At 35.4% G+C, this 18,296-nt stretch overlaps 1 protein-coding gene across 2 annotated transcripts in view; it reads left to right on the top strand.

The window, feature by feature from the left end:
• The window catches only part of UBE2W (ubiquitin conjugating enzyme E2 W), a 74,122-nt gene extending 58,480 nt beyond the window's left edge, over positions 1-15,642 (top strand). The window contains exons 6-7 of one of the 2 annotated variants that reach the window (XR_014236381.1): positions 2,048-2,123; positions 10,198-10,248. Coding sequence is in view for 1 of the 2 variants with exons in the window: in XM_082363649.1 (XP_082219775.1) it covers positions 2,048-2,123; positions 10,198-10,211 (90 nt within the window). In the remaining variant the exon portion in view is untranslated. Of the gene's footprint in view, positions 1-2,047; positions 2,124-10,197 lie in introns of both variants that reach the window. The other variant, XM_082363649.1, reaches the window with a different exon arrangement.
• Positions 15,643-18,296: the final 2,654 nt, after the last annotated feature.

The raw sequence follows: 18,296 nt of genomic DNA on the forward strand, positions 1-18,296 counted from the left end.
AACTTGAGTTTCCTCCTTGTTAGCTTTTCTAAGCTGCATTTTAGGCTACACTTGAGCTTTTGTTAACCCCAAGGGCTTGGAAACAAGTTTCTTTCGTTTACTGCTTCCATGTTTTCTCCTCTCCCCATCTCCACCACCATCCCACATGCAGGCTTTGGACCTTCAGGTGTGGCACAGAGCAGTTTCCAATCACAGGGGCTTCTCTTAATGTTAATGTCTATAGAAAGATGAGGGAGTAACTCTAGGGTTTAATAAGAGAAATTAAGATTAACACGAGTGGTGTCTGCACATAGCCCTTACATGTGCCTTACGATTACTAGCTTTGTTTACATTTAAAGGTAATGATTTCCTGTTAAAAGCTAGAAAATGATTACGTTCTCTAACTCCTTCATCCTTTTCTAACCCTCATCTTTCCCTTCACATTCTAGTTGTCTGCTGTTAGTGTTTCTTGCACAGTTAGTATAAGACTAATCATTCCATTTAAATTATTGATAAACTATATTATATAATATAAACTGTAAATTATAATTTATTCAACCAAAACGATAATCTGGAAGTCAGAATTCTGGCAGCATTAGTTTTGTAGAAAATGATAAAATTCAGACATTATTAGGTACCTGCTATGTGCTGTTGTTACTGTGCTAAGTACTAGATTACTAAGAAGAAGAGGAAACGTGCTTTGGCACTGAGGGGAATCTAGCACCAAATAGGCTTTAAAATGTCTTTTAAATATTCACCGAAAGCTGTTCTATTAAAACAGATGAATTTTATTCTGTGGTGGACATGGTTCCGTGAGTGTCACTTTCCGTTGTATTCAGAGAGTAGTCAACTCCCTGAATACAAATTTTAATTTAACTCTAGGCATTTTTTAGTCATAACTCTTTCGTTGCAGTTTCTTTTTTCACAAAAAGAAACTTATTTTTTGAAGATTGGGTTCTGATAAATAGATGAGTTTATTGTTTGTTACAGTAGTAGCAGTTTATTCCACATGAACACAGGTTATGACTTTACAGGACAAACAATAGCAGATCATCTATTCTTTAAAGTAGACATATAATTTCATGATAATAATTTTTCAGGAATTTTCTCTAACTGTATAAACAGGGTGATCTTGGTATAGTTTCGTGTCTTATGCTCTACTCTTTCTTTCTGTTAAATTACTGTTATTATTATCTCATAAGAGTTAGATCATAGTTATGTATATGAATTTTAGAAGTGCCAAGTGGACTGTCAGTTTTCCTTCCTGCTACCTAGGTAGTCCTGTTCACCATTGCTATTTGGTTGGACCTATCATATTATCTACTAACCTGCCCTCAGTGGCTTTAATACAAATTTGACATGTTTCCAAATCTTTGTAGAGAGGCACATATTTTTTTGTGTCTGATCAACATCCAACAGTTTTCAAGAAAATTCTTTCATAACCTGTCTTCAGTGTTGTTAGTTGTAGTTACAGCTATTTCTGATGTAACTCCTTGCAGAGCTGCCGTATGCTTCTAATATTGTGCTAGTCAGGGCGTATGTATTGCAGAAATGCTAATGTGTCTTTTCCCCCTTTTGCCTCTTACATACATTTTGGAAACCAAATCCTTTGGTCTCTCCTTGATGATATGTGTTTACAGGAAAACAATAATCCTTTGTGGAGGATTATAAGTTGCTAGAGTTTCTCAGACAAACCTAGTTAGGTAGAGTTTTGTTTTGATTAGCTCACAAAAGTAATTATTAAATTATTTCTGGGGAGATAAGATAAATGAAACCAAAATTCTTTATAACCTAATGCTGCCACTTTAGGTTGATAGTCATTGTCTAGTAATCCCATTGGAACCTAACCCAAACCACATATGCACACCTGTTTTTTTTTTTTTAACAATTTCAGTGTCAAGAGGTTACACTTCCTGGAATATATTATTTTTTCAGTTATGACATCTGCATTTATATTGTTTCTTATGCATTCTGTAATATTTTTGCTAGAGCTTTTATTAAAACTATCTCCCCCTTATGTTTTCCTGTTTTACAACTTCTTATCTATTTAAATTCTTTTTGGTTTCAGAGACGACCACCAGATAATTCTTTTTATGTTCGAACATGTAACAAGAATCCAAAGAAAACAAAATGGTGGTATCATGGTAAGCAGTTTTATTTTAGAATGATAACTTTTCAGTATTTTGGTTTGAAAGATTATATATATGCTTGCTTGGGAAAAAGAGAGAATATATAATTGATGTTGTACTTTTGTAATATGGAGATGAATCTTTAAAATAGTTTAAGATATTTTATGGATAAGTTAGACTAGATTTTTAATGGGGCACATAAAATCATGGCCATCATACAAGTAAAATCTAAAATCGCTTTAACATTCTGCTCTACCATTGTATTGCAGAACAGAAGTCCGTAATAATATTGAGTCAAATTAGAACTAGCCTATTGGGAAACCTGTTACTTGATACAGAAGTTATGCTGCCTTGTGTACTCATTTAGTTGTGGTACTGTTGTTAGGGTGGAGGATCACATTGTTAGAGATGGCCCATTAACTTAGAGAAAGCTCTTCCTATTCTAATAGTTATTCCTGAAAAAAAATTTGAGGTTCTACTGATTGTAGCTTTATGAATACATTATGTTTAATAATTTAATTTCTATTGTTTCTGTTGGGTAATGGTAGCTTAATAATTGAAGGCTGCTAGCATCTTTTCTAAGCTGACTACTGCTTCCTCAAAGAGGTATTTGAAATTAGGAACAGAAACTTTACATTCATGAGAATCCATAAAATTATTTATAAAAATTATTTTTAAAGTATTATAAAAATGTATATTCTTTACAAATTATTGGTTTAATGTAATTCAGTAGAATGATAGAGTGGGTGCTTTTAAGGTTTGGAAGAAAGATGAGAAGAGCAGTTTGAATTTTGAATTAAAGGTTGATGAAGGAGGATAAGTCTACCAAACACCGAAAGATAATAATGCAAGAATAGACATTGAAATAGAATTACTCTTTTCGGGCTTCCCTGGTGGCGCAGTGGTTAAGAATCCACCTGCCAATGCAGGGGACATGGGTTCGAGCCCTGGTCCGGGAAGATCCCACATGCTGCAGAGAAGCTAAGCCCGTGCGCCACAACTACTGAGCCTGTGCTCTAGAGCCTGCGTGCCACAACTGCTGAAGCCCACACGCCTAGAACCCGTGTTCTGCAACAAGAGAAGCCACCGCAATGAGAAGCCCGCGCACCGCAGCGAAGAGTAGCCCCCGCTCGCCGCAACTAGAGAAAGCCCGCGTGCAGCAACGAAGACCCAACGCAGCCAAAACTAAATAAATAAAATAAATAAATTAAGAGAAAAAAAGCATGGAAAAACCTCAAATCACAGTCAATATAAAGTTAAAAAAATAAAATTGTGAAAGACATAGCTTGATTAAAAATAAAGACCATTTATAATAGTTGCTTAAGAATAAATTAATTACAAGCGTGGGCAAAAAAGTTCAGCACGGTAAAATAATGACAAATTTAATATTTTGAAACTTACTGAATTGGCAGAATTTTATAAAATGAATGCAGTGTTGGAGGAGGAGAGTAAAGGGTAGAATAAAACTGGTTTCAGGGGACTTCCCCCGTGGTCCAGTGGTTAAGGTTCCGTGCTTCTACTGCAGGGGGCATGGGTTCGATCTCTGGTCAGGGAAGTAAGATCCCGCATGCCCCATGGCCAAAAACAAAACAAAACAACAACAAAAAAAACCTTTTCATATTTGCTGGTGGTGTAGCAAGTTAGTGTAATCCTTTAAGGAAACAGCAGTTCAACAGTATTTAGCAGTTCAGCGATATTTAGCAAGCTTAAAGTTCGACTGAACCTTTTGTCTTAGTTGCTAAACTTCTGAGAATCCATCCTTGGAAAATCATCTTTAATACAAAAAATGTTTGATGCATGACGTGCTCCACGGAGCGTTATTTATAATAGGCGCTCTAGTCCTTATCCTCTGTTGTTTCCACGCGTGCTGTATTTGCCTGGAAGGACTCCTTCCACTCTTCCTGGGAACTCTTTCACCAAAGCCTTGTTGCTTACTCCCTCCTTTAAGGAATCTGATCAACTTTCTTACTGTGCCAGAATGCTGGTTTTGTTTTACTTTTTAAGATATCCCCAATAATTCTGATATAGCTGGTCACTTGATAACTACTGTTTCAGGGATTCTTAAATATAAAAGGACAGTTTTCCCATGGGAATCTGAACACTGAAGGTCCACTAAAACTAAACAAGATCCTACTTGAATTAATTGGCCATTTCCTTCAGTTTACATTTCTGGCTTCTCATTCTTGCACATCCTCTTGCCTTTTAGGACTAAATACTAAGCTGTCTCTTCCCTCTGTGCCTTTACAAAGAACCTTTTCAAAAAGAAAAAACATTCCTTGAGTGTCACAGTCCCCTTTACCTTTGCATAATAAGTTCTTAAATTCATCAAAAATTAAGATTCGTCAATCAGGAATGTTGACAAATACAACTAAATCAAACATTTTTTAAAATGTCAAAGTTGCCAAGATAGTAGTCATTCTATTTCAGACCCAATCTCACTAATAATAGAAAAATTCCCCAATTGTCTTTTCCACAGTGTTTTTAAACCACTTTTAAGTTTTTTTGTTAAACTTGAGAAGAAATTGTCTTAGAATGATGTAATTTTTAAAATATGTATATTTTGAAAATAACAGTTCTCTTTGCCACTCTATCCCACCCCATTGTTAGACCGTATATTCCCATTTTTCCCTTCCTTATTCCCTGGTAGGGAAATTTCAAAAAGATAATCATCTCTTAAGCCCTCTAATGCTGCCTTGTATAGTCAGAGGGACTTATCAGAAGGACTTAAGAATACTTCCAGAATTTCTTATTGCTTGCTTTTTTTTTTTAATATTTATTTACTTATTTATTTTAATTTTTGGCTGTGTCAGATCTCAGTTTCGGCACGAGGGATCTTCATTGCAGCATGTGGGCTTCTCTCCATTTGTGGTGTGCAGGCTTAGTTGCCCCACGGCATGTGGGATCTTAGTTCCCTGACCAGGGATCGAACCTGCGTCCCCTGCATTGGAAGGTGGATTTTTAACCACTGGACCACCAGGGAAGTCCCTTATTGCCTGCTTTTGAATAAGAAAACTTGCATAGTAAAACTGGAAATATAAAAATTCTTTAAAATAAAATATACTTCATAGTAGAAGTTATTTTTCATAGTTAATGGCTTTTATCTATTACTTGAGAAAGCCATACTTTTATAACTAAAGTAGAAAAGTCTTTTAACAGTTTAAAGGTGGATCATCTCCCAAGTTAGCCAAGAAGTACTAAGAAAAGAGGCTTTTCAAACTAAATTAACCTCTTACATAATGTAAAATGGTACAGGGTTTGTATAGGAATTCATTTTCCCAGTAAACAGATTAAAAGTATCCCCCTCAATACAAATCAGCCATTTTAAAAAGGCACCTGATTCTAATTCACCTGAATCATGACTATCCTTTTCTAGTTTCCTGTCCCAGGTACAGATAACTTTTTTCGTTTACAGATCATCCTGTTTAAAACCTCCTCAGTTCATTGCCTTACAGTGACCATTCTTATCTCACTGTGTTTTTTGCTCCTGCTTGAATCCTATATGCCTGAACCATTCCTCTCCTGCATTCTCCCTTAAATGGACGGTTTTGCTCCATGAGTGAGTGTCATACGAAATCAAAGAAGGGTAGTGTTCATTATACTTTGAGATGATAGAGCACCCGCTCTGTCGTACAGGTGGTTGGGTACAGGGACTCTTCCTTGAACTGTTCCTTTACCTTTACAAAGCTAAAGCATTTCAGCTGTGTAGTGTATATTGTCTTCTCCTTTACACATTTCACAGTAACAGTTATAAACAATATGAAAAATAGCCCACCTTGGTATTATAGTTGAATTTGGAAAATCTTATCAAAAAAGGTAATCATACTCGTTTAAGCAGAACCACATTAGCTTTGTTTTGGAACTTTTGAAGTTTCAGCTTATGTTTTTCCGCTTAGCTGCTTTAGTTCCAGAAGATCTTCATTGATTATGTTCTCCTTATAACTAATGCCAGTTACCAAGAAATACGGGCTCTAGTTATTTTCTTACCATCATCTAATTCTGAAAGGATTGCAAGATCAGAGTAGTGTCCTGATGTGACCTGCAATGCTAAACAAAAAGATCAGAGACTGAACAAAGACTTGCTTGGAGTTGGAAGAACTCACTGAAACACTTAACATTTCAGTTTCTAGAAACCAAGCAGAATTGTAGGCCTCATGTCAAGCTCCACAGCCCCTCTGTGTGGTGCTGACCAACATACTTGGGTCAGCGTGGGTCAGAGTGTTTGTCAGGTGTAATCAAAGAGGCAAGAGAGGTTTTGGTTCAGATTAGTGACATCTGTGTACCTCAGAGGGGGCTTCCAGGATGTAGGATGGAGGCATTATTAATGAAGAACAACAAATCTGAAATTGAGTTGATCTCCTGGTTTTAGAAGAGAAGGACTCAGCTGACACACCAAAATTGAGCTGCCAGATACCACTGTTGGATTCTTGAAAAAAAGCCTCTCTGAGCGTAAATTTGTGATCTTCCACATTATTAGTATACCTTGAAAATTAGGCCAGTCATGCTACCCCACTGTTACTGTCTTTGTACACATCACACCTTATATTATTGTATTTCTCTTGAGATTCTTCTCTAGAACGCAATAACTTGTTAACGTGTAAAAAGTCATTGGTATGTGAGTACATATTCCTTGTTGTTAATTACTTGAAGTTGACTATCAATCTGTTGTCCAGAGCTCTCTTATAGTTTCTGTTCACTAAGGAATTAAGGTCTTTCCTGCACTGGAATGCAGATACTCTGTGTTGCTGGTTAAGGTGGGGGTCCATATGCTTTGAAAAATCAGTTGAGCTGAGAATAGGGCTAAAAAAGTAAAGAGGCCTGTGACCAAAATAGGTGTTTGAATAAGGCAGCTCATCTCAGCATACAGAAGGGCTGAAGAAGTCACCTGTGGTTCAGGTGTAGAATCTTCCTTAGAGAACAGATCTGTACCCAGTTCAGTGCACAAATTAGTGATTGAGCCTCAGAGTTCTGTATCATAAAACAGACATAATCGTTCTTAAAAAAGATGGAAAGTATCTTTTTATGAGATCATAAGAATACTTCAGTGAGATAACCAACTAGAGTCCATTCATGGTACCCATCAGTTTCCTGGGATCAGTGTTAAACATATATGACTTAGTTTCATAAATGGTTGCTTTTCACAGATGGGAGTACAGATCTGTGGTTCCTGAAGCAGTTTCCTTAAGGTGATAGATAATTGAACAATATAGTTTAAGACGGCTGCTGAGTATGGGCTGCAGAAAACTAGGCTTATAAGAACTAAATTGGCATAATGTTTCAATACTATGTCCAGTAGACTGATGAGATGGTAATTTGGGGAGGAGTAGAGCAATATTTTTTATAAAACTATAGACTACATTCGGGTTCCATTCAGCTGGAACATTTCCTTGTAGGATAATGTGGAGATAGGAACACAAAACTGTCTCAGACTAGTATTAACAAACTCCTTTTCTCCCTGCCTAATAACTATCCGTAGGTTTACCTATGTTAGTTTTGAACCTTTTTATTTGTACTACCTTTTAGGGTTACAAAGCCACTTTCTAAATTCCTGAGTCCAAACTTTCACTCTAGTTTAGGTCTTTGCCCTTTATTTCCTGCGGGATAACAACTCTATTGTCTACTGTGTAATCTTTCTTGAATCAGTTCATCAAAGGAAAACTTTTAATTCCCTAAACTGTTGAGACACAAACTTAACTGTAAAGATTTATTTTTGTGTTTCTTGGAGGTAGCATCCCACTTCATATCTACTGACCTCTTACTATGTTCCTTTTCTTCTAGTCTTCTCTCCCTGGGAATATCCAGGGAGATGGTTTCCAATATAATGTGATGGTTTTTATACTTTGGGGAAAATTAAATGACCACCTTCTAATATAGTTCTCTCATTCACATTTCCCAGAAGCCCAGTGAAGTTAGCCGTGGTAGGTGTCACCTCTTTGGGACTGGTATTTTATGTATTATATTTGAGGGTATAATTTTAGTAGGTTCTTCTGTAGTTCCAGAAAAAATTTAAGTTGTTTATTATGAGATTTTTTTTTTTCAGGCCATAATTTTGCCACAAATACTTTAGCCAAGAGGCTAAACATATTGTGTTCTTTCACCACCTTTTATAGACCTGTATTTGTCTTGATCCAAGATAGGTTTACTCTACCAACTTTTTTTTTTTGGAAGCCAGTCCTAGTATCCAATAATCCTTTTCATATAGCTAGGAAACTGTGTTCCTTCTGTTAACAAACGAGTGTTTTGCTTCTTAGTGATTCCCTTCTTATTTAGGGAAAAGGTAGACATGGGTTTGGCTCATAACCTGCCTTCATACTGAACTTTTACTCATAGATTCCTTATTACATATAGCCATCATGGATATGTAATGTTGTAGTCCCTTTGGGTCCAGCTATCAGAAATAATTGAAATCCATCTTCAGAACTTATTTAATAAGCTTACTTCTCCAAAGATAGAGGATTCAAAGCAAGTAGTATCGTGTTAGTCCTAAACTTCTTTTAACATCTGACCCAAGATGGGGATGGGGATTGGGATTGGGAGAATGGCTTCTCATAGATCTCCTAATCATTTTGGTGGTTGGTAGCACATTCATACAACAGCCTACTATACTGAAAAACTTTCAGAGTAAACAATCTGATAAAGATACATTTATGGTTCCACCTATCAAAGATGATATGTCTTTGGAGATAAAAGCTATCTAGTTAACTAGATAACTTTATGTTTAAGTTGGATTTTATCTGTCACTTTTCTTATTGTAAACATTGTTACGTGGTACGATACTAAACTTCATCCCCAGTAGTTTGACATACTCTACTAGGTAGAGTTTAGTGCCATCTTTTAGCTTAGAGATTTACATGTTTTAGTATTAATTTCAAGAGACCCTAGTGTTATAAAATACTCTATTGGAGAAGTGACGTTTTAAGGGACCGCCTCATATTCTTAAGCTTATTCTGATCCATGGCAAATATATCCTCTTTATTGCAAGATCCACAGTCGTTGAAGAAACAGATACTTTAATGTGACAGTTAGAGGCTGTAAACTATTTACTTGGTCCTCTTCTTAAAGATGTTCTTATTTATTTATTTATTTATTTAAAGGATTCTAATGATTTAGATACAGTTTATTTTTAAAATTTAGTCTGTTTCACCCTTTAGATCACCCTTAACGTATAGGATCATGGAATGTTTCACCAATTTGCCCAGCATAGAAGTCAGATTTACTGCTTTTTAGCTCTCATTGAGTCTTTATGAATGAGAATTTTATTAGCAATATATCAGTCCTAACATGGGATGGTTTGTGTAAAATATTTTGGCCAGTTGTTTAGAATTTTCTCCTTGAGAGCTTTCAGAACTTTGGGGTAGTTGCCACTAGTCTTACTTCTTTCTAGAGATTCTTTCTGAAGAATAACCAGTCCTCAAAATCCTTCAAATAGGTTTTGTGAAGTAAATTTTGTAAAATAAGTCATCAACTCCCAAGAATTTATATGTGTTACATAAATGTGTTGAGGCTATCAGAATGTGTTACTATACCTATGGGATTGTTTTTTTTAAAATGACCTCCTTTGCATGTATATGTATACTTGCTGAAAATTTTATTTTCTGAAGAGAAATTAATAACATTTACTACTGATTGATTTAGAGATTGTAGCTCATATGTGAAGTTACTTCTTTCAGTGACATACTTGTATTATTCTGTGTTAAGTAGCATGACAGTGTTGGTCAGGAGTTTCCTTCCTGTCTCATTACAGTTTTAAATTGTTGCCCATAAAAGAATTCTCTTATGATTGGTAAATCATGAATATGTGCTAACATATATCAATTTATTATTTGAAATAGAATTAACATACTGATAATAATATCATTTTAAGATTTGTGTAAACTACCATTTCCCTGAAAGAATACAGCTTGATTTGCTTGTCACTATATACTCGAACACAAAATGGACTTTTTTATTTGCAGGGATTGGGGGAGACAAGTCAGAAATGTAAACCATGTTCTTCTTGCTACTTGAAATTATTTCTGTATTAGACTAACTTGTAGATTTTACTTATGCATGCTTGACTGTTTTAATTATCTTTTTTCTCCTTTTCTTAAAGATGATACTTGTTGATGCCACTGTTATCATCCTCCTAGCAGAAGATAGTCCTACTGAGAAAATGAGCACTTTGATCATTCAGTCTTTGAACTTTAACCTTTGACTGGAAGTGACCTATAGGCAATGAAGACTACTTCCTTTTACTGCATTTTTACTCGTGTGCATTCTGGGCGCATGTTGATCGCTGGTTCAGTCCAGGCAACTGACATGCTTTTATTAGTCATACAGTATTAATGCAGGTGTCAGGAAATGTCAAATATAATTCCATTTTTTATTTTTATTTTTTTAAGCTTTTGGAAAAGTTCCAGGTCCTCATGTATTGTGCAATAACAATGACTTCCTTGGCGGTTTTGGGACGTTCATTGCCGGCAATGGACGTTGTAACAGGAAAAATTTTCATTAACTCCTGCCACCCAATGATTAATGCATGATAGGGCCTATGAAATGAACTTACCAGTTAGAGTGGGATTATAAATAAAGTGAGGGAACCAACATTACTTTGAAAGTCACCCCAACTGCTTACATTTGGATTCTATGCACTGTGAACCCTAAGGTTAACAGCATGAATTAACATGCGTCTTTAAAGGACTGTAATGAAAGATCATTGCATATTTATTGAATTGTTTATATCTGCTGTCAAGTTGTTTTGACATGGACAGTTTTCAAGTGACATTGGCAGAGAGGTACAATATGTTATCCCTATGGTGAAAATGAATTCATCTGTTGTATATAGTTCCTCAGTCTCTGAAGTAAAGGTGTCAGTAATATAGGGTATGAGTGGTTTAATCAAGGCTTTATTTTGGAAGTAAGAAAAATGGCAGTGACAAGTAAACTGCTGCAGTCCATGATCTGGGCGTGTCGTTTGTACGTTAACGACTTCCCCAAGCAGATGACACTCTGCTACTTCCCGCTAGCCGTCAGCATGAGCCCTGCTGCCTCGACACTATTCCATTTATTTATGTTCGGAAAATCCGTAAACATTTTTGTTTGCAGTTTTGTTTCTTTTGTTATGTTAAGTCAAGTTTGAATGTTACAATACTTTAATTGAAAAACTTTTGTCAAGTTTTTTCTTGTAAATTTTCTTTACTTGTAAGTATCATCTTGTCCTTCAATCCTGTACCCTAAAATAAGAAATACATTTTTGACAGAGGCTTAATGTTTTAACAAAAGAGTGTGGACATTTTTATTTTAAAATTTAGGCAGAAGTACGCTATAGAATGGTATGTTTGCTTATTTGTCTCACACAACCATACAGTTTTGTTCTGGAGGGATTTGTTTTGTTTTGCTTTGTTTTGTTGGTATTTAAGACTTTGCTTACAAGCTAGATAACATTTTTCTGTAGAAAAAAAAAATGTTTGAAAGGTCCAACTCTCAGTACCATGTAAGTTAATGATACTGCAACTAGGTTCTCTTTTTAAAAAGCAATTAATGTATTTTATAAATTACCTTTTCACATATGCAAAATCTGTTTCTACTACAATGTTATTTTTACTAATGCCTATTGTTGCACTCTTTTTGACATATCCTGCAGTGAATATAATGAATCAATTTGGACTTAAAAATGAAAGCCAGTTGGCTAAAAGGTTTGAAATATGTACCCCAGCAAAACCATCCAATCAATAATTGGCAAAGAATATTTTAAAACTTGTTTTTAATCTCTGTATAGATGACATTTTGTAGCTTTGTACATGTTGTTAATTAAGGGCGTATAATTTTACACTCTAAAAGTATAATTGTTGAACTCAGGGGTGGGTAGACTTCTAAAATATGTCTGCTGTAGAAATAACTTGAAAAAAAATTTTAAACTATGGCCAGCCACCAAATTGTGGACACCGTTTATACTGCTGGTTAGCAACTACCAGTGTTTAAACTTAAAAACATTTTTGTTCTTGACTAGATATACACCAATTCTCACAGTGGTCTCTATCAGTCTTATTAGTTGGCCGATTTAACCAAGACAAAAAAATGTTTTTTGGAATGCTTTGAACTACTCTTAGTTTTTAACTGCTTTTTAATATGAAAATTGCAGCTGTAAATTATGTATTTTTCATATTTTACGTAACTGCTCTAAACTACTGATTCACTTGATCATTCTCTGGGGTGGGGTGAGGGTCTCTCTCCGTACTGCTGGTCCTCTTACTAAAATCCTTTTATAAAGAAATGACCTGTGACATTTATTCACCAAAGGAATTAATATACCAGGTCAATGGTTAACAATGCTATCGTATAGATTAATAGGTCATATATAGCCTCAATTGAGTTTTTTAATACAAATAATAGTATTTTAACATACCTCTCTCTCTACTTAGAGATACCGTACAATAAATTAAAATGACACAGAGGAAAGCAAAGGAAAACCAGATAATTTTGGTACATTTTATGGTTTAAGGAGAAGAAGATAGGATGAAATATCCTGAAATACAGAAGCACCAACCATTCAAAATTTGCAATCTGGTAACACCTTATGCGTTACTTCCTTGAATTTAGGAATCATTGAAAACTCCTGTGCACTTAGATTTAATTAAGTTAATTTTAAATATAAGTTACATTATTAAAAGCATAAGATGTTTACCTGAGTCATTGCTCAAGAGAGGGCAATTAACGGCTTTGTAATAATAAAAAGAATATTTCTGTGTATTGCGTTGTTGAATGTCAACCAGAATAACTAAGAAAGTGTACATAGGAACATGCTACTTCCCTCTTCCCTGCATTCCCTCTGTGAGGCACTATCTGCTGCATAGGTCTACAGAATTATACCTTCAGATTTAGGACAATATGTACTCTCTTCTTTTTTATTTATTTATTTATTTATTTTAAGGCCATTCTTCTGGTTTGCCAAATTCTGTTAAGGCAGTGATACATTCAGTTCCTTATTTTGCATGTTTAGATCATGAACTTGGTGCCCTTTCCAAAAAAAAGAAAAAAAAAGAAAAAAATTATGTCAAGTAGGTAATGCCATAGATTTTAAAGAGAGAAACGCTTTTCAGTTTTTTAAGATAAATTTTTAAAAATAAATTTTATGGCTGTTCTCTTAAGGAATTTAATATTCATCTCTAAAGGACTTACTTGTAGTGTACAAATTCCTCCTTTTTAGCTAGCAGGGAAATAAGGCTTTTTTTTTTAATCCCCGGAAGAAAATGCTAAAAATAGCTTTTATATAGAGTTCATCTGGAGAAAGATCTTAATACTAATTGTTTTGACTAGGTATATAAATATTTCGTATAAAGTAACTAGAATAGTTTACTACTTTTTCCCTTCAGAAATTTTAACTATATGCAAAAATATATATCATTAGATTCCTGTGGTGGATAATAATTTCTTCAGATTCTAAAACCAGGTATCTAGTGACTGCTTAATTGTTCCCAGATTGCATCAAAGATGAATTGAAATGAGTAATGATATGAAAATGGTATGTAACAACATATTACTTGTTTCTGGTAATCAAGTCTTATTTTTTAAAAAGCCTATTGTTTTTGAGAATTGAGATATTTAAAAACTTGTTAAAGCTTCTTCCTAAAAATAGAAGAGAAGAGGAGGTACTGTGTGTTTAAAAAAAATTTTTTTTAAATAAAGAATTCAGTGTCACTAGTTCTAAGCCTTTATGGTTACTGCTGCTTACATTTCTCCATCTCACTTTTATTTAGTTCTTTGTACATATTTTAGCTGAATGCTTAAGATTTGTAATTGTGCACATAAGTTTATTTTCAAAAAAAGCTGAGGCTTAACCATGAGTCTTTTCTGAGGATTCATTGTTATCAAAATCAGCTACTGCACTATTCTGTTATGCTAATGCCTTTGCATGATTAAGATCTGTGAAAAAGTTATCTTTTAATCTGCACCTCCTGGCCCTAATCCTCTTTGCAGTCTTTATTTTTATTCCTCCTTTATTCTTCTTCCTTCCTGTCTCCTCACAGATACCAGTGGATCAGTCTTCAGTGTCCCTCTGACCTCTCAGATTTTCTCCCCTCTTCCCGCCCTTCTTTCCTTCCTTCCCTTTCCTCTCCCTTTCCCTTTCTTGAGGTTAGGAAATCTGGAGAAGGAGGATTATTAAAATTATATCAGAAAATAATTTTAATAAAAGGATTCCATCCTACAAATAAAATAATTTCTGATACCTAATCTTAGTCCATCAGTAGATGGCTAAATTTGCTGAATAATTGACTACTTGATAAATAAGCTGTTGTTAGCTATAATTTAGTTCTTAAACACTGATATTGAGGGAATTTCATTTACTTTTTGGATGTGACTCTCTCAAAGCCTAATTATTGCCCAAATGAATTAAATTACTTATTTTGGTGAAAGTGTTTTTCCACTTAAGTTTCTAAACCATTTTGAGACTTGGAACTATTTTTTAAAAATAATAATTTGTGGGAGACTTTTACTTTCTCAGCATAAATTAAAGACAGATTTATGTACATCATTATCATTAGAGGCCCGTGGAATCTAAACATGTACTTCAAACTTAGATCTCTGTCCTTCAAGTTGAAGTCTCTGGTCCTGATAATTGAGGTGTTTATTGTGACTTTAATTCTCAAATGTTAGCATTGGGACTTATAGTTGGGGATGAATCTCCAAAATTATTACATGAATATCTTTCTTATGAAAAGTTTTTTGTTAATAAAACTGTGATACCTGAAGCCATTTTGAATATGTGGAAGGAATGTCTGAATAGAAGCCAGTACGTCTTCACATACCTAAAGAACTCAAGTTTTACAAGTTGAGCGCAGTTGATTGGGAAAGGAGAAATAGTTCTTGTTCTATTCCTTGGCACATACACCATCAGGGTTTTGAGAAAAGTTTGCTCCCACAGTAATTCTCAGAGCTGTTTTCTCAAAGGCAAAAGCACGGTTTCAAAACTCACCGGGCTTTGGCTTGTTAGGTGTGACTTCACTTGTCAGATTTCCTGGCACATCAAATTACTGAATAATCTTGCCTCTCGAATTAAAAACCTGAAACAGGACGAATAAAGAATTTGGTAGATTGTGTCAGATACCCTGGAAATGCAAGTCTCTTCATAGTTAATCACAGATTGTTTACGTAATGCAAACTGATTGTCAAGCTCAAGGAACATAGTTGTTTGAATAGATTATTAGGTCAGTTATCTAGTAGCCAAGAATTAGGTGCATGTTCAAGTCATAATGGATACGTTATTTTTAGTTGGTACCATTTTTCTCTGAATATTCAGAAATATAGATTGTGCATTTTATTAATAGGAATGGAAGCTCATGCTTGAAGATTTGCATAGGGCGGATGTATGTATTTTATAAAATCAAGTTGTAAAATATGTAAAGCTACTGCTTTTTAAATAGAATATAAATGTTGACAGATAAATCTATATATTATATATTTTTAAATACATGTATCAAACTTTTGTTAGTTGAATACAAACTACATTGTGTGCTTTATGGAATTCAGTAACTTTTAATAATAAAGCAGTTGTCATTGATTTCTTTTTCTGTAGACTTCAATGCTAAATTGGATAGATATTAAACCTTTTTGTAGTTTATGATAATGTGAAAATTTATATAATAGTTCCTCTTTATAAAAGACTGTGATCTTTAAAGGATTATGGAAATAGTAACATGTCCATTTCCAAAATGAATACAACAGAATGAAGATAGTCACTAAAGCCACTTGTTTTTTTAATTTAAAGATCATCTTTGCTTAGTAGTGTAACCTAGTGTGTTTTAGTGGTTCTTCGTGCTTTAACTGAGTCCTGATAAAAGACTGGGCATTTTCAGAAAAGATGGAACTGAGACTGGAGCACTCGCTCCGAGTTACCATGAGTCTGGGGCTCCTGAGCTTCGAGTTGTACGATTAATAAGGACATGCTTTCCCAAGTATACAGACAGATCAACTAACTCACATACGTGACCGACTCCTGAAGCTATGGGAAGAGAGAAGGAGGTAAGCAGAAGAAGGGGATATCTCCACATCTCAGTTATTCCTGGCAGGAAGAAATTCAGTATGTCCCGCTGCTATTCTAAGTTTTCTTTCCACAGAGGATCTACTTACCCAGGAGCCCTGTACTCCTCACTGGGGCAGCTGTACTACCATAACGCTCTCTTATCCCAACAAGCTGCTTCTGCAGCCCTAAACAACTAGATTAGTAGCTGGTTAGATAGATGCAAGATTCATCTTTCTTTGTACTTTGATGCCACTCTCTCCTTTTATTATAATCCTTAAAATAATTTCTGCCTCTGAGAGAAGGTATAACTTTTCTTCACTAGTTTAAGCTACTGTGGATAAGTGGTTTTGTTGAAACCCTCCCTATATTCCACAGTACTTTTCATACTAACGTAATACATGGGTAATTAAACATGAACTGAATAAAAGGGTCAAATAAGGAAAGCTGAAATAAGGAAGTAAGGTGGAGAATATCTTCTCATACATGAACTTGACCTTCAAGGACCTAATGTGGGTAGATATGTATCATCAGGCAAGACCCTCATGTGGTTGGCTGTATCCTGCAGAAAAGGCAACTTAACATGGAAAATTTCTTATCTCCACTCTCAGCCCCCCAAATGCCTATTTCTTTTATCTTGTATGTGGTGGGTTTTTTTTTTTTTAACTTTTTATTGGGGTATAGTCGCTTTACAGTGTTGCGCTAGCTCCTGCTGTACAGCGAAGTGAACCAGCCATATGTATACACATATCCCGTCCCACCCAGGTCACCACAGAGCACCGAGTAGAGCTCCCCATGCTATACAGCAGGTCCACTAGTTATCTGTTTCATACCCAGCAGCGTATATATGTCAATCCCAATCTCCCAATTCATCCCACCCCCTCTTGCCCCGCTGGTGTCCACACGTTTGTTCTCTACATCTGTGTCTCTCTTTCTGCTTTGCAAATAGGTTCATCCATACCATTTTTCTAGATTCCACATATATGCGTTAATATACGATATTTGTTTTTCTATTTCTGGCTTACTTCACTCTGTATGACAGTCTCTAGGTCCATCCACGTCTGTACAAATGACCCAATTTCATTCCCTTTTATGGCTGAGTAATACTCCATTGTGTGTATGTATGTATGTATATGTGTGTGTGTATGTGTGTGTGTGTGTGTGTGTGTATATATATGCCACATCTTCTTTATCCATTCCTCTGTTGATGGACATTTGGGTTGCTTCCATGTCCTGGCTATTGTAAATAGTGCTGCAGTGAACATTGGGGTGCATGTATCTTTTTGAATTATGGCTTTCTCAGGGTATATGCCCAGTAGTGGGATTGCTGGGTTATATGGTAGTTCAATTTTTAGTTTTTTAAGGAACCTCCATACTGTTCTCCATAGTGGCTGTATCAATTTACATTCCCACCAACAGTGCAAGAGGGTTCCCTTTTCTCCACACCCTCTCCAACATTTATTATTTATAGATTTTTTGATGACGGCCATTCTGACCGATGTGAGGTGATACCTCGCTGTAGTTCTGATCTGCATTTCTCTAATAATTAGTGATGTTGAGCATCTTTTCATGTGCCTCTTGGCCATCCATTTGTCTTTCTCTGTTATAGTTAATTGCATTCCTATCTGACTTATTTATCAAAATGAAGAATCTAACACTATTCACTAGTCCTCTCTGACATTTTTCAGTCCTGTTGAGCCTACCTTCAAACCATCTCTGGAATTTCTTTCCCTTTTCTCCGGTCTCCTTGTCATCATGACTTATCACTGCCTGGTCCCGATGTTCCGTGGCTGCTTTTCAGCCCTCCACGTACCTTGTTCCGTAAGTAGCAGTGCCACAAGACTACCTGTACTTTGCTAATGTTCTCCCCTGTTCCTAGAATGTTCATTATCTGCTTTTCTACCTGCAAGGTCCAGTTCAGATGTCGTTATAAAGTTACCATCTTTGTCCTTCCCTCTTTACCCCCTACCAGTCTTCTATCTGGAACTCTTTACGCTGGGATAGTGTCTCAGTTGCGTTTGTGTATACAGCATGTAGCACACAGTACATATCACATAAGCTTTTTTTAAAAAATATTTATTTATTTATTTATTTGGCTGTGTCGGGTCCTGGTTGCCACATAAGCTTTTAATAAATGTTAGCTGAATTAACCTGATTGTACTTGTATTTCTATCCTAGCTTTTTCAAAGAAACTT

Source organism: Balaenoptera borealis (genome assembly GCF_965194805.1).
Source record: "Balaenoptera borealis genome assembly, chromosome: 17".
Lineage (NCBI taxonomy): Eukaryota > Metazoa > Chordata > Mammalia > Artiodactyla > Balaenopteridae > Balaenoptera > Balaenoptera borealis.